Source organism: Lontra canadensis, unplaced genomic scaffold (genome assembly GCF_010015895.1).
Source record: "Lontra canadensis isolate GAN:19392208 unplaced genomic scaffold, GSC_riverotter_1.0 scaffold164, whole genome shotgun sequence".
NCBI lineage: Eukaryota > Metazoa > Chordata > Mammalia > Carnivora > Mustelidae > Lontra > Lontra canadensis.
In genome coordinates, this window is record NW_022631158.1 from 1,479,235 (window position 1) to 1,493,737 (window position 14,503).

Here is a 14,503-nt window from a genome sequence, read left to right on the forward strand (position 1 = left end):
GCTAAAATAAGACTGAAATAAGTCAACCAGGGAAAGGCAAATATCATATGATTTCACTCATGTGGAAATGAAGAAACAAAACAAATAGCAAAAGAAAAAAAAAGAGACAAACCAAGAAGCAGACTTCTTCTTAACTACACAGAACAAACTAATGGTTACCAGAGGGAAATAGGTGATGGGGATAAAAAGGACTCATCACAAGGAGCACAGGGCAATGTACAGAGCTGCTGAACCACCGTACTGTACACCTGAAACTACTATAACACTGTCAGTTAAATATCCCAGAATTAAGATTTTAAAAAGTAATTTTTAATTTTAAAAATTAAAATTAAAAAATAAATGTGTAAGACAATTAATATTCCTAATTGTAATACTAATCAGCATTATAAACCAGGCACTGCACTAAGGACTTGACCTACAAGGTCTCATTTAATGTTCACCAACTCTGCAACATAAGTACTATTATTTTCCTTACTTTACTCTGAGGAGACTGAGGCACAGAGAGGCAACAAAACCCGGCCGCCCGGGGGAGCTAGGATGTGAGCCCACCAGGCGGTCCAATTCCGGGGCTCACATCTGACTACCCCACTTTGCTGCCTCTGCAGTACTCCTCCGGCCATGAGCTACCACTGAAAGAACACTTGACTTCTTAGTAACAACCGTTCTCCTTTTAGCGCCAATGATGAAAATGATCATGTTGCATTCGGAATAAAACAAAATACAAAAAGACAGGAACACCTATAATCAAGAAAAATACATTTTATTTCAATAGCGACTTCTACGGAGAAGCAATAAAAAAGTATCTATTACCTTTACCAAGAATTGAACCCTAAAGGAACAAGCAATTCACACAGAACAATCAACAGATAAGACAATACAGCAAAATGTTAAACTGCTACATTTCAAAAATAAGAGAAAGAGGGAAATATTAAACCTGCTTGTCTACTCTAGGTAACTGCAGGAGAAGGCAGGGCTGTCTAGAAAGAGTTCACAAAGGAAGCATTACGGAGCCGTGTGTGCCGCAAGGGTTGAGCGGATTACACAGATAAGATCAGAAAACAAGCACAGCTGGCCTGCGGGACTCAGCACAGTTCAGCAAGTTGAAGTTCCATGGAGCGTGATGGGAAGTGATATAGGGTAGGACTTGACCAGGAAGAGCCTTGAAAACCAAGCCAAGCAATTTAGACCTAAAAGAGTAATAAGAAGGCCACAGCAGATTACTCAACAGGGCCCTGTCACCATGCTTTAGAGAGCTAAGGAGCAATGGTATAACGTAGATGGTAAGGAGGCACAATCAGGAGCAGGAAAACAAGTTCAAAGACAATTGCAGGTATGAAAAGCCAAAGTTCTGAATCAGATTAGTTGCAAAGGAAATAGCATGGAAGGGAGAAATTTGAGGGTCACTGTAAAGATTCACCACCGCGTTATAACTGTTTAGATGTGAAGGGCAGCCAAAAAAAGGTACCAAAGAAATGGCCTGCTATCTCCTACCATAAGAATAGTGGGAAGTAACAGACATGGCAGCTGGGAGCAATACTCCGGAGTTCTCTGTGGCTCACCTGTAAAGTGGGATTCGTAACAGCATGCATCTCATCAGGACTACTAACCATCAAACACCACTTACAAACTCGGGTTAAGAGAACCTACATCGGCTCCCTGAGGCAGCAATAAGAAGACCTATCGCTTCCACATCACCGTGTATGACAAAGTATGACTCTAACTGCTTTACAGATACTTGTTCAGGTAATCCTCAAAACGATGCTAAGGTCCTGCTGCTGGGATTACTTCGCAGAGGAAGACAGTGCCACGCAGAGACACCACCCAAGGTCCCAAACTAGTGAAGTGACAGAGCCTGGATTCGAACCCTAACAACCTGACTCTAAGAATCATACGCTTACCCATTATGCTACACTGGCTCTCAGGAGGAAAGGCTGTGGGTGTGGGTGGGTGTGTGCGTGTGTAAAAGAAAGGAGCAGTGACAGAGAGCACATTATTTATACTTTATTCAGAAACAGAGACACAACTGATATTCTGACACCTGACTCACTTCACAGAAATGAGCTCACACGCCAACAGAATGGAGAAAGAAAGAAAACGCACAGGATAGGCTGGGGAGGAACTTCATAGGATGAGTAAATACTTCATTTTAAAATGCATTACTACTTTTTCTTTGGTACTGGGCATATTGATCCCAATCAGATACTGCTCAGAAATAACTTTAACTAACATCCACTCAAAAATAAATTCAGGAGAGGTATTAAACAATAGAGACAGGCACACAGCTTCTATAATTGTTTTCTTTAAATAAGGTGCCCTCTAGAATTGAAGGGATGGACTGGATTCACGATACTTCTTATAAAATCAATTTCAAATTAGATGAGCACACAAGAGCCAGGGTGTTATATTCTCAACTTTTATTTTTGGTTTGTTATTTAGATTTACTTCAGGGACATAATGCTTCAAGTGTGAATCCAACGGTAGGACTTATGAAATCCCTTTTATGAGTTACTGATGATTCCTAACGAAATTAAGGCTTCCATATGAAACAAAAATGAAACCTTATTATCAGGGTGGGACACAGTTCTACCTTGCTGTCACCTAAGGCCCCCATCCTTTCCTCCAAGCACTTCCTTTAACCCCTCCTATCCACTGAAATGCCATTCACCCTTAAAGGCCTGCCTCCCACACTCTAGCTTCAGTTGAATCTTTATTGGCTTAGGAATCAAACAGAACTTTTATTTCTGGCTCTAATCCTTGGGCCAAGTCATAGATACCTCCAACTCTGTTAATTTCATCTGCAAAACAGCAACAATAAAATTTTCTTCACCAGGTTCAGAGGCATAAGAGAAACTACATCCAATGAGAAAAGGACGCTCAAAGCGATTCAGTAATTTGCCCAAGGCTATGTACCTAGTAGACAGAAAAACAGGAATTTTAACCCAGATAAACCTGACTTTGATGCCTATGATCTTTGCATCAAACAATAACTCTCATAAGTAGAAGAAATACTAAGAATTCAACCCAACATTTCATTTAAGAGGCAGGAGAACTGATGGAAGTCACCATCAGGCTCCAGAGCCAGCCCGGCTGGGCTGAGACCCCAGGGCCACTTTTTCCTAATTCTGTGACCTTGAACAAGTTAATTAACCTTTCTATGCCTCAATTTTTGTCTTCTGTAAAATGAGGATAAAAACAGTACTACCTCTAAGGGTAAGAGGATTACTGAATTAAAATGGAAAGCATTTAAAACAGTACCTGGCACATAAAAAAGCCCTCCAGGAATGTTATTAGCTACTACTGTAAAAGTGAAATCTGTGCTTCAGACCACTGAGTTACAGCCTCCAGAACACAAGAAGAGCCACTACCTGAGTCAGGCAATTGAGGATGAAAATAAGTGTGCCAAAGGTACAAGAAGTAAAAGAAAACCCAGTCAGTGGGAACGGCACCAAAAATGGTTCAAGTAAAGAAATATATTCAAGAAATAAGTCGTAGTGCTGGGAATTGGGCGGCAAGTGGACACAGAGGAGGTTGGTTGTGTTTCTGTGCTGCTACTTGGGTTTTAAGACAAATGAGCCCACAACCTCACTCTTGCCAATAGGTTCCTGCTCAAAGTTTCCTCTTCACATGCAGAGATACATCAATACACAATTTATTAAGGAACATTATTTAACTTTCACATGCCATTAATCCATTTGACATTTAATGAGCACCTACTGCCTGCCAGGGGCTGATGCTGGGGACACAGACACAGCAATGCACAAAGTGACAACACGCATGCCCACATTCCGTACCAGAGACAGGCAAACACATAAAATGTCAAGGAGAAGAAGAAAGTGGGCAAAGCGGTGAATGTGCAATGGGGCAGGGGATGGTGGATATTTTAAAAGTGGTGGTCAGGTGGGGCCTCTGAGACATGTGACAGTCCATCCCAAGCAAGCAAGTCAGTATCTCAGAGACGAACATTCTAGGGCCAGGATGCTCCAAGTGCAGCATTTCTGACACAGGGATGTGCAAGACCAACGCAGCTGGAGCAGTGACTGCACCTGCGGGACTATAACTGAGGCATCCACTGAGCAGATCAAGTGGGGCTTTCGGTCTAAGATTCTGGGGTTTGGGAAGCCCCTGGAGAATGTGGACCAGAGGAGCTTCACGGTATAATTTAGGTTTCAGAAGGAACATTTGTTGTCTGGAAAAAATTCTGTAATGAAGGGAAACATGGAGGCCAGCAGTTGGGGAAGTACTGTAGTCCAGATGAGATGATACTGGCTTAGAGCGGGGGTGGACGTGGAACCTAATCCTATACGTGGGACGGGGAGAGAGAGAGAAAGATAGGAATCAAGCAAAGAGGACTCCAAGTGGTGGTGCCGTTTACTGAGGTGGGGAAACATTAGGACAAGAGACTTAGAAAAACGCACGGACAGTGGGGGAATCAACACTCCACTTCTGGACATGTTAAATTGGAGGGGCCTATTAGATATGCAAGCAGAGGCAGGATTTAGTAGTCTAAAGTTCAAAGGGGATACTGGAGCGAAAGAGAAAACTTTCAAGGTCATCAGCATACATGATATTAAGTTATGAACTTAATGAGAGCCCCATGGATAAAAAAGCAAAGACGTTAGAAGACTGAGCCTTGTACACACATTAGGATATTAAAAGGTATTTCTATTGATTCATACAGATTTCAAGAGATATGACACCACTGGGGCACCTGGGTGGCTCAGTGGGTTAAGCCGCTGCCTTCGGCTCAGATCATGATCTCAGGGTCCTGGGATTGAGTCCCAAGCCGGGCTCTCTGCTCAGCGGGGAGCCTGCTTCCCTTCCTCTCTCTCTGCTTGCCTCTCTGCCTACTTGTGATCTCTCTGTCAAATAAATAAATAAAATCTTAAAAAAAAAAGAGAGAGATATGACACCATTAATTACAAAAATACATCATGTAAAAAAAATAGTTGAGAAAGTTTTCTATTAACTACTTTCCAAGGAATTGGGTCTTTCCTAAGGTCTCATTCTATATTACTGTTTTTGCCCAGATTTAAAGGAGAATACTACAGCAGGAAGATCATCAGGCAAGCAGGTAACTGAAAAACTGGCAGTCTAGTTCTCCACCCCGCTCCCCATCAACTGACCCGGCACAAATCATTCCACCTCCCTCTGTACACATTTCCTCATAAAGACAATACAACCAGCCTTCCTGACACACCCTCAAATGAGAGTCAAGAGTGGAGAGTCCCTACCTACTAAAACACAAATGCAAATGTGGTATTGTAACATGTAAGATAAAAATCAATCTTTTCCTAAGAAGTCATTAGATACCCATCCACCTTTACATGCTTGGGAAAATGGATCCATGCAAATAGGACAATTCATATGTTAAATTTTTCCCTACATAGGTTAAACTCTGATACTTGGCCTTAGACCACTGGTGGTCTGCCAAGATTGACAAGGTCACACGTGCTAAGTTAATTCTGGTAAGAGGTCTGAATGTATGTTTAACAGCAAGCAATAGTGAATACAAGAGTTAGAGCAGGATTTTTATTTTGACGAGCAAAGTCTGAAGAAGTCAAGGATCTGCTCTAGAAATGATGGCAGAATTTGGTATGCGCCCATAGCCTAATACATCTGCATCAAAAACAATGACAAACTAAGCAAAAACCCACCATGATCAAATATACCTTTATTAGAATTTAAACGCCAGTTGTAAAGAATTCCAGTGTTTCCCCTCCTTTCCTGGTCTCCCTCCTGCCCCCCTTTCCGCTGCTAATATTATGCCCACAAAATTGATAAACCTTCTTAGAACTTTGGAAAAACAGTCTTGGAGTTGACCCATAACCACTGGATCCTATAAACGTTTGTCAGCACAGCCTTCTTCAGTCTTTCATAACCCTAGCTAAGGGATCCAACTAAGTGAATAGAAACTGCCTTCAGCTTCCTGTAAACCCTTCTGTCCACACCTAAAGAATTTCACCCTAAAAGGCTTTAAACTAAAAGAACTACGTAATGACACCTTCGTATTTTAATCACGACTACCTGATTTCAGATTTCATAAACAATGCACAAGTAAACAGAACAGCATCAGGCCAAACTTAATACAATCTTCAGGAAGCCATATGTTCAGCACATGGGCGCTCTCTCAGCCCTCCAATCCCATTCTCCTGCGTGGCCAAGGCAGGGGGAACCCCGCAATCTCAACCCTCTCCCACCACCACGGTTAAAACCAACCAACCGACAAAAAGGGGCAAGGGGGCTTTGCCCCCTCGCACGTCCCCCGCAGTTATGTCCACTCCTCCCTGCCGACGCCCTCAGAATTCTCTCCCCCTTCTGTGCCAGACGGCCCACCCCGTTCCCAGCGGACACTTCCAACGACCACTTGTCTCCACCGGACGCCCCCGAGCTCGCCCAAACTGTCCGCAAGGCCCCTGTCCCCCGCCCAATCCAGGTGAGGCCCACCCCCAGCCATTCGACAAACCCCCGATTGCACACACTGCCCCGTTCGGGTCCTCCCCAAAGCCCCCGGCCGGCTGGGGCGACCTCCCCAACGGGGTCTCCGAGCACGGGAAGCGCCTGCGGGGCGAGCGGGGCGGCTCCTCGGCCAGAGCCAGGCTCGGGCGCCGAGCACCAACGTGGCCGTGGGAGCGTGCGCGTGGCGGGACCGGGCCCGGGCGTCCCCTCCGGGCTGGCGGGTGGCGTGGGAAGGAGACACGACTGGGCGGGGAGGCCCTCACCTCCCTCGGCGCAACGGCGACTACTCCCGGCTCCGGCTCCCAACGCGCGGCCACTCCTTGGCGTCCCGCGCCCGCTCCGAATATATACCCTCATCCGGGGGGCCGGGGCGGCGGGGCGGGCCGCGAGCTGGCCCGGGGACACGGCCCCGGCCACCCCGCCCCTCTCTCGCAGCGACGAGTAGCTATCCGCGCCGGGAGGAGCCGCCACCGCCCGCCCGGCCACGTCAGCGCCGCGAGCGCCCGCGGCGAGGCGGATGCGGAGGGGCGGGGCGGGGCGCGTCACTCATTCCCTGGCCCAATGGGGACGGCTCTGGGGGTCCGGTCCGCGGGGGCCCCGCCCCCAGGCGCGGTGCTGCGCGAGAGAGGTGTGCGCTGCGTCAGTTGGGGGGCGGGGGTGAGGCCGGAGCGGCTCGCTGGTGGCCGCGGCCCGCCCCTGTCAGCCCTGGCGTCAAAGCTGGCCCCGCGAGGTGCCAGCCCAGGCTCCTCGTCGTCCCCTGGCCCAGCGCCCCGTCAACGGAAGCGCACCGCGGAGCTGGGCCGGCAGCTGCGTCGTCCGGCTGGTGGATTCCCGACCGGCCGCGCGGAGGGTTGCGAAATGCGGCGGTGCCTGCGCACCGACCCGGGAGGGCGGACCTGGGCCGCCGTCTGACCTTGGGCTGGCGGTTTCGTGTCTGGTTGGCCCGATCTTCAGCTTTATGGCGTTTTTGGTTCCAAATGCGGGGAGCCAGGCCCGTTTACTTTTGCACAAACAGGCAGGCAAAGAAAGACAAGCAAAGGTTTTAGGTAATGAAAAGCGCGCCAGTGAGAAAGAGCCCAGAGATCGTTTTCTGTGACTGTGTTACCGCCTCAGTATTTGACACGAAACTGGTGGTTGGACCGGATGACCTCCATGGCCCTTGCACGGCCCAGTGTTAATAATTGCCTGTTGCGTACTGTCAGCCCTGTTACATGCCTTGTGTGGGTGTGCACGAGCAGGTTATATCCTCGGTGCGGGCCCGTACAAGCTGGGTTTGCATTCTGAGCTGCGTTGGGCTTTGCAATTTTGCAAGAAGTCCAATATGTTGAAACACCAAAATACACCTAGCGTTAACAAAGCACGTGACATAAAGAATTTCAGGCACTTAGGTGCCTTTTCTCTCCCTTAAATAGAAGAGCCTTTTCATTTACTTAATCGACTGCAAAATCACCCACCACATTAAGTAACAGAAATAACGTACACTTGGTAAGTAACGCCGGTAGATTCATATTCAGGAGGTAGAATATTCTGTTTTCATGATCCCAGAACTTCACCCACTTATTTGAAAGATTTATAGTGTAGTGGTTAAGAGCAAGGGATCTGAAGACAGAATTCCTGCTTTTCTATTGAGTATGATCCTTGGTAAGTTAATTAACTCATGTATAAGTTTTCTCATCTATAAAATACAAGCAATAATATAAATGCCCTTAGTGTTGTTATGAGGATGAAACCAGTTAATACAAGAATGTAGAACAATGAAAACTAAAAAACTTTAATTACTGTTATTTGAGTGCTTACTCGGTGTCAGATGCTCTTCTAGGTCCTGGATACTTTGACATACTTATCACCATCTGGAAAAAGTACTCATGTCCCAGGAAGCCAAAGCCCAAGTTCCTCTACCACCCATCTGTTTGTGTCTTGGAAACAGTGATCTCATGAAGGCTCAGGCCTGCTTTACGGAACCTCCTACTGGGCCAGTTTCTCCTGGTGATCAGATGTGCTTCTGGGAAGGAACCTGCCTGTGTCCTTTTAGAAGCTCACGACCTACCTGAGGCTCCCTCATTCAGACAATGAAAGGAGGATTCCTTTGCTGGAGCCCCGCCTCCCACAGGTTGGGTGTTTGAAAACTCTGGGTGGGTCATTCTTGGTTGTTACTCTTCTGGGTTTCTACTCCCTGACAAAGAAATATATGAGATTTTGGAAAAATTCAAACCAGGAGATGCAGATTCAAAATTAGAGTTCAGCCTTAGAGACTGTGTGTCCACTGAACTCTTACCCTCAATATTCTCCATATAAAATGAGGGTAATACCTACTTCAATGGGTATAGTACAAATTAAATGAAAAAGAATCTAAGAGAGTATCTGGAGTATTGGAGGCATTCCATAAATCTTACACCAATGAATGAATGAAGAACTGAATATAATTAAAGAGGACTTTGAATATAAAAGGTCACACGAGGGCCCAGCACAAGTATTTCCAATGAACAATTATAAAATCAAATTTTTACTTTTACCATTTGCTAGGTTTTTTTTATAGTTACCAGGCATAAGAAGGGCCTTAATCTCATCTTGCCAACTAACATCCAGAAACTTCTTATACTGAAGAAGTATTTCTGTCCTTTAAGGTATTTTTCATACACAGTTGACCCTTGAACATGGAGGTGCTTAGGAGCACAGACACCAGACACAGTCAAAAACCCACATATATAACTTTTGACTCCCCAGAAACTTAACTAGTAGCCCATGACTGACCTGAAGCCTTACTGATTACATAAACAGTCAATTAACACATATTTTGTATTTACGTGTATTACAGACTATATTCTTATAATAAAGCTAAAGAAAATGTTACTAAGAAAATCAATAGTGGGGCGCCTGGATGGCTCAGTTAGTTAAGCGTCTGCCTTTGGCTTAAGTCATGGTCCTGGAGTCCTGGGATTGGGTCCCACATGGGGCTTCCTGCTCAGCAGGGAGTCTGCTTCTCCTTCTGATACTCTCCCCTCTCGTGCTTTCTTTCTCTGTCTCAAATAAATAAATAAAATCTTTAAAAAAAAATCATAAGTAAGGGAAAATACATTTACACTACTATACTGGATTTATTTTTTTAAAAAAAGTGTATAAGCAGACTTGTGCAGTTCAGACCTCTGTTGTTCAAGGTTCAACTGTATATAGTCATTCAAGAGACAGTGGCAGAGAGCAAGGCAAGGATGCCCACTCTATCCATGATTATTTAACATCACACTGAAAATATGAGTTAATCCAATGAGACAGGAGAACTCACAAGAGGCTTCAGAATTTTACAAAGAGAAAAAAAAAAAGAATTAGAAAATTAGTAGAACTACTTTGGGATGAGGATATATGTGGACAACCGTAGAGAACCAATGGCAAGACTAACTCAACCTATTGGAATCAATTAGGCTAAATCATAAACTAGGTAAGGTAACCGACCATAAAATGAACAGACAGAAGTCCATAGTTTCTAATATACACGAACAATAACCAGACAGATGACATGATGGCAGAGAGAATACCATTTTAATAGTAACAAAGAATATTGGATAATTAGGTATAAATCTAACACAAAATGTGCAAAACCTGTAGGACAGAAACTGGAAAATATTCCTACACAAAAGCCACAAAAGATACTTGATCAAATGGGAAAGCACCCTGGTTAAATTACACATTTATAAATTAGGCAAGTTGATACAAAAGTTCAGCTTGAGTTCTCATGGAAAAAGAAAGGTGAAAGAAGAGCTAGAAACACAGAGGAAGAAAAGCTACAATAAGAAACCCACCTCCCGTATTAAACAATGGTGTGAAGCCTCCATAAATAAAACCATGAGGTCGTAGCACGTGGACATACTGACTAGTGGAATAGACTAGACAGTCTAGAACAGACCCCAGAACCGCATCATAGACAGAGCAGCACGGCTCAGACCACTGGAGCAAAAAGTCAATATTTCAGTAAATGACACAACTGAGTAGCCACTTGCAAAAAGATAAAACGAGATCCATACTTTATCTCAGTCACAAGAATAAAGTGCAAATACATCAGAAATCTAAACAGAAAGCATGAAACCATACAAGTTCTACAGGAAGGGACTGCTACTCTAAAGCTGCCCCCAAAGAAGAAAAAAAAGACTGATACGGAATAACTTTAAGGATATACTGTTACATGAAGAAGACCAAAAAAAAAAAAAAAAAAAAAAAAGGAACATGTCCTACATGAGTATACATAGATGAAAGGAGAAATAAGAAATGTTTATTTTTGTTTATTTGGTTTTGGTTTGGGGTTTGTTGTTGTTTTCTTTTTTCTTTGCCATAGTGCTTTTGCACATCTCCCGTCCCAGCATTTGTGCCGTTGTCCTACATCTTGCTTTCACATATGTTACGCGTTCTGCAACACATTGTAATTCATTTTGCCTAAACAGCTTTTCCAAATTCCTTTTTAGCCGAAGTATAGTTGACATACAATATTATATTAGTTTCAGGCACACAACATAGTTTTGACATCTAGATGCACTGCAAAATGCTCACCGCCGTGGGTGTAGTTACCGTCACCTTATAAATTATCACAGTATCACTGACTGCATTCTTATGCTGTACTTTACATCCCTGTGACTGACTTGTTTTGTAACTGGAAGATTGTGCCTCTTAATCCTCTTCACCTATTTATATCTGCCTATTTAAAAAAAAAAAAAAGGAAGGATAAAGGAACATCTTCTCTGGCTTGATTTTTGTATTCCAAATTTTCCTTGGATGAACTTACTTATTTTGCAACTTGGATAAACCAGAAACCAATAAGATTGGTTACCTGCATAGGCCAGGTAGGAATCAGGCACTTCTCCATATATAACTTTCTGGATAGTTTTGACATCCGGAACCATGTTAATACTTTACATATCCGAAGGAAAATGAAATGAAATTAACAAAGAGGGAAGTTGAACCCTGACATAGAAAACAAACAGAAGCAAATCAACCTCACTATATCTTAAGTAACATAACTTCTCTGAAAAGTTTCCCTGGGGAGGGGCGCCTGGGTGGCTCAGTCATTAGGCATCTGCCTTCGGCTCGGGTCATGATCCCAGTCCTGGGATTGAGCCACACATCAGGTTCCCTGCTCAACAGGAAGCCTGTTTCTTCCTCTCCCACTCACCCTGCTTGTGTTCCCTCTCTGGCTGTCTCTCTCTGTCAAATAAGTAAATAAAATCCTTTTAAAAAAAATGTTTCCCTGGGGAATGAACCTTAGAAACTTTTGAACACAGTAATTTTGTACAGCTTTATTGACACTGACTTAAACTACAGATATTTAAAGTGTACAATATGATGATTTTTGACATATGAATATATCTGTGAGCAGAGTATTTTAAGCATATGCTCTCAATCTAAGACAGAAAGAACTGTAAACAAATAGTAAACTCTTAGCAGTTTGGCTTTTTATAGCGGTATGAGTTAGCAATTCTGACACTATTTTGTGTATAGTGGAGATGAGCAAATGACTAAATATATTGAAGAGAATGATTAGATTAAATTGGAGTATAAGATTAGATTAGAGAAGGGAATCACAAATAGGGAATGGGAGACGAGAATTACCTCTTTAGTGGCAGATTGCAATCAAAGTTATAAGTATAAAACCATGTTATTAACATAAATACAGAGACAGATATAGATTGTGTGTATACATGATAGAAATGTATATTTGGGGGAAATGCTAGCAATTACTGAATTTGAGGAAAGGGCATATAGAACTTGATAACAGCTTCACAATTTCTCTAAAAGCTTGAAATTTTGTAAAAGTTTAAAAGTCCCAAAAATGAAAGTGCAACTAATAATGGAGTTCTTCATTGTCAGTACAAACACAAAGGAAAATCCTTAAGCCACAGAGCACACAGCTCTGAAGGAAAGGATCCCGGGTGTGACAGTCACTAAGTAGTTTGCCTGTCCCATGTCACATGCCCTCTATCAGCCAGGCAGAATGCCACATCACCTGGGAAGCTATACATGCCACAGGCCATGCTGTTTATAGTGGCAGCTGTGTGTCTTTGGGGCAGGAATGATGATGGGCAGTGTTTCTCTGATGCCCCATCTTCCAGTTGAAAACAGTATGGCTTAGCTGAATAGGAAAAGAACTTGAGCGGAGTGGAAATTTTCCAGAACCCGTTGATGTTTATATGGATGTGCCTGGGGTCAACCACTCCTTAAAGAACAAACTGGTGTGTGTTCATCATTCAATCAAGAACAAATAGATGTTTGTTTAAAATATGTTTACTATTCTGTGCCAGTCCTTGTGATAGGTACCAGAGGGAATCAAAAGCTAGGGTTCCGTGTCCTCAAGGGAAATCTGGAGTACAAAAATGAAGCCGGGGAAGATGTTCCTTTTTCAAGCTAGAGGGCCACAGTGAATGCACAGTTCTAGGATTTCAGAGCTCAGAAGAGGGAGAGAATAAAGGAATGAAGAAATTTTCCTAAAGGATAGGCCAAAAGAGTTTGAGAAAGTGTTGGGAGGTAAGGGACAGTCTCACTCATCGCAGGAGACCAGGTCCTCAGCCTTGAGAATGGGGCATCTGCTAACTGGTTATTCATTTTCCCACTGGCAACACCATCCCCCTCTCTAAATCCTGTTGCCTCCTTAGTGAAAGAAACCAAGGAATTCATAGTCAAGTAAAGAACTTAGAAGTGAGAGGGGAGCCTGGGTGGCTCAGTCATTAAGCATCTGCCTTTGGCTTGGATCATGATCCCAGAGCCCTGGGATCAAGCCCCATGTGGGCTCCCTGCTTGGCATGAAGCCTGCTTCTCCCTCTTCTATTCCCCCTGCTTCTCCCTCTTCTACTCCCCCTGCTTGTGTTCCCTTTCTTGCTGTGTCTCTCTCTGTCAAATGAATAAATAAAATCTTAAAAAAAAAAAAAGAACTTAGAAGTTAGATACCTAAGGGTTGGTATTAAATAAACTGTGAAATTGGAATCACCAAAAAGGAATTATCTACCAAAGGGTAAATATTTTTAGTAGTATATATGATCCCAGCTTGGTTTAAAAAAGTAGATGATACTTTCCTTTGATAAATAAGATAGATAAGATAGATGATAGACAGATAGACAGGTAGATAACAGGTAGATAGAAGCTGTGTGATTTGGAAAAATCACCATAACTCCCTCATCAACAAAATTGAGATAATACAATATGTCTTACAGAGTTGGAAAGAGAATTAAAAGAGAAGGGGCCCACCACACAGCTATTCAAGAAAGAAAATGGAATAGTCCTCTATTAAAAACACAGAATCCCACGTTGGGATTCCAAGAGAGATGCTTTAAACAGGCACACAAATTCAAAAATCCAGAAGGACATACAACAGAAGGTCTTATGCTTTGGCCTTTTAGGGACAATGGGATGATAGGAGTTTTTATATTCTTTTGGCTGCTTTTGTCTAAAATTTTCCAAAAATTTCCAAATTTTTTCTAAACTTTTTTTTTCTAAATTTCTAATGTGAAAACTACTTGATAAGTAGAAAAGCATATATTTCTTTTAATTTCAGAAAAGGAGGTACACTATTTAACAACTCAAAGAACCTGCTTGTTTTTCCTGCAGTTGGTGTGGGACGTGGGTGACCAAGCCTGTCCACAGTTTCCAAGGCAGTACAACCAAGAATGACCCACCCAGAGTTTTCAAACAGCCAACTCATGGGAGGAGGCCTCCAGCAAAGAAATCCCCCCGTCATTGTCCTGAATGAGACTGCCTCAGGTAGGTCACTGAACTTCTAAAAGGACGCAGGTTCCTTCCCAGAAGTACATCTGATCACCAGGAGAATCGGGCCCAGCAAGGCGTTCCGTAAAGCAGGCCTGAGCCTTCATGAGATCACTGTTTCCAAGACGCAAACAGATGGGTGGTGGAGGAACTTGGGCTTTGGCTTCCTAGGACATGAGTACTTTTCTCTCAGGAGATCATCCTGACTTAGCTCACCACTCCTCCCATGCCCTAAATTTTCTGTAGCTCATAGTGTGTTTCAAAACATTGTGAAATAATGAATACGTCCTGTTCAATTTCATATTTTTTT

At 43.4% G+C, this 14,503-nt stretch overlaps 2 protein-coding genes across 4 annotated transcripts in view; both read right to left on the minus strand.

The window, feature by feature from the left end:
• The window catches only part of UAP1 (UDP-N-acetylglucosamine pyrophosphorylase 1), a 34,487-nt gene extending 27,544 nt beyond the window's left edge, over positions 1-6,943 (minus strand). For 2 of the 3 annotated variants that reach the window (XM_032845448.1, XM_032845446.1), the window contains exon 1: positions 6,720-6,942. The gene's annotated coding sequence lies outside the window, so the exon portion shown is untranslated. Of the gene's footprint in view, positions 1-6,719 lie in introns of all 3 variants that reach the window. The other variant, XM_032845447.1, reaches the window with a different exon arrangement.
• Positions 6,944-8,571: 1,628 nt separating this feature from the next.
• The window catches only part of UHMK1 (U2AF homology motif kinase 1), a 52,166-nt gene continuing 46,234 nt past the window's right edge, over positions 8,572-14,503 (minus strand). Inside the window, exon 8 of the mRNA XM_032845501.1 lies at positions 8,572-8,629. Coding sequence (XP_032701392.1) covers positions 8,594-8,629 — 36 coding nt within the window. The 3' untranslated portion in view covers positions 8,572-8,593. The remainder of the gene's footprint in view (positions 8,630-14,503) is intronic.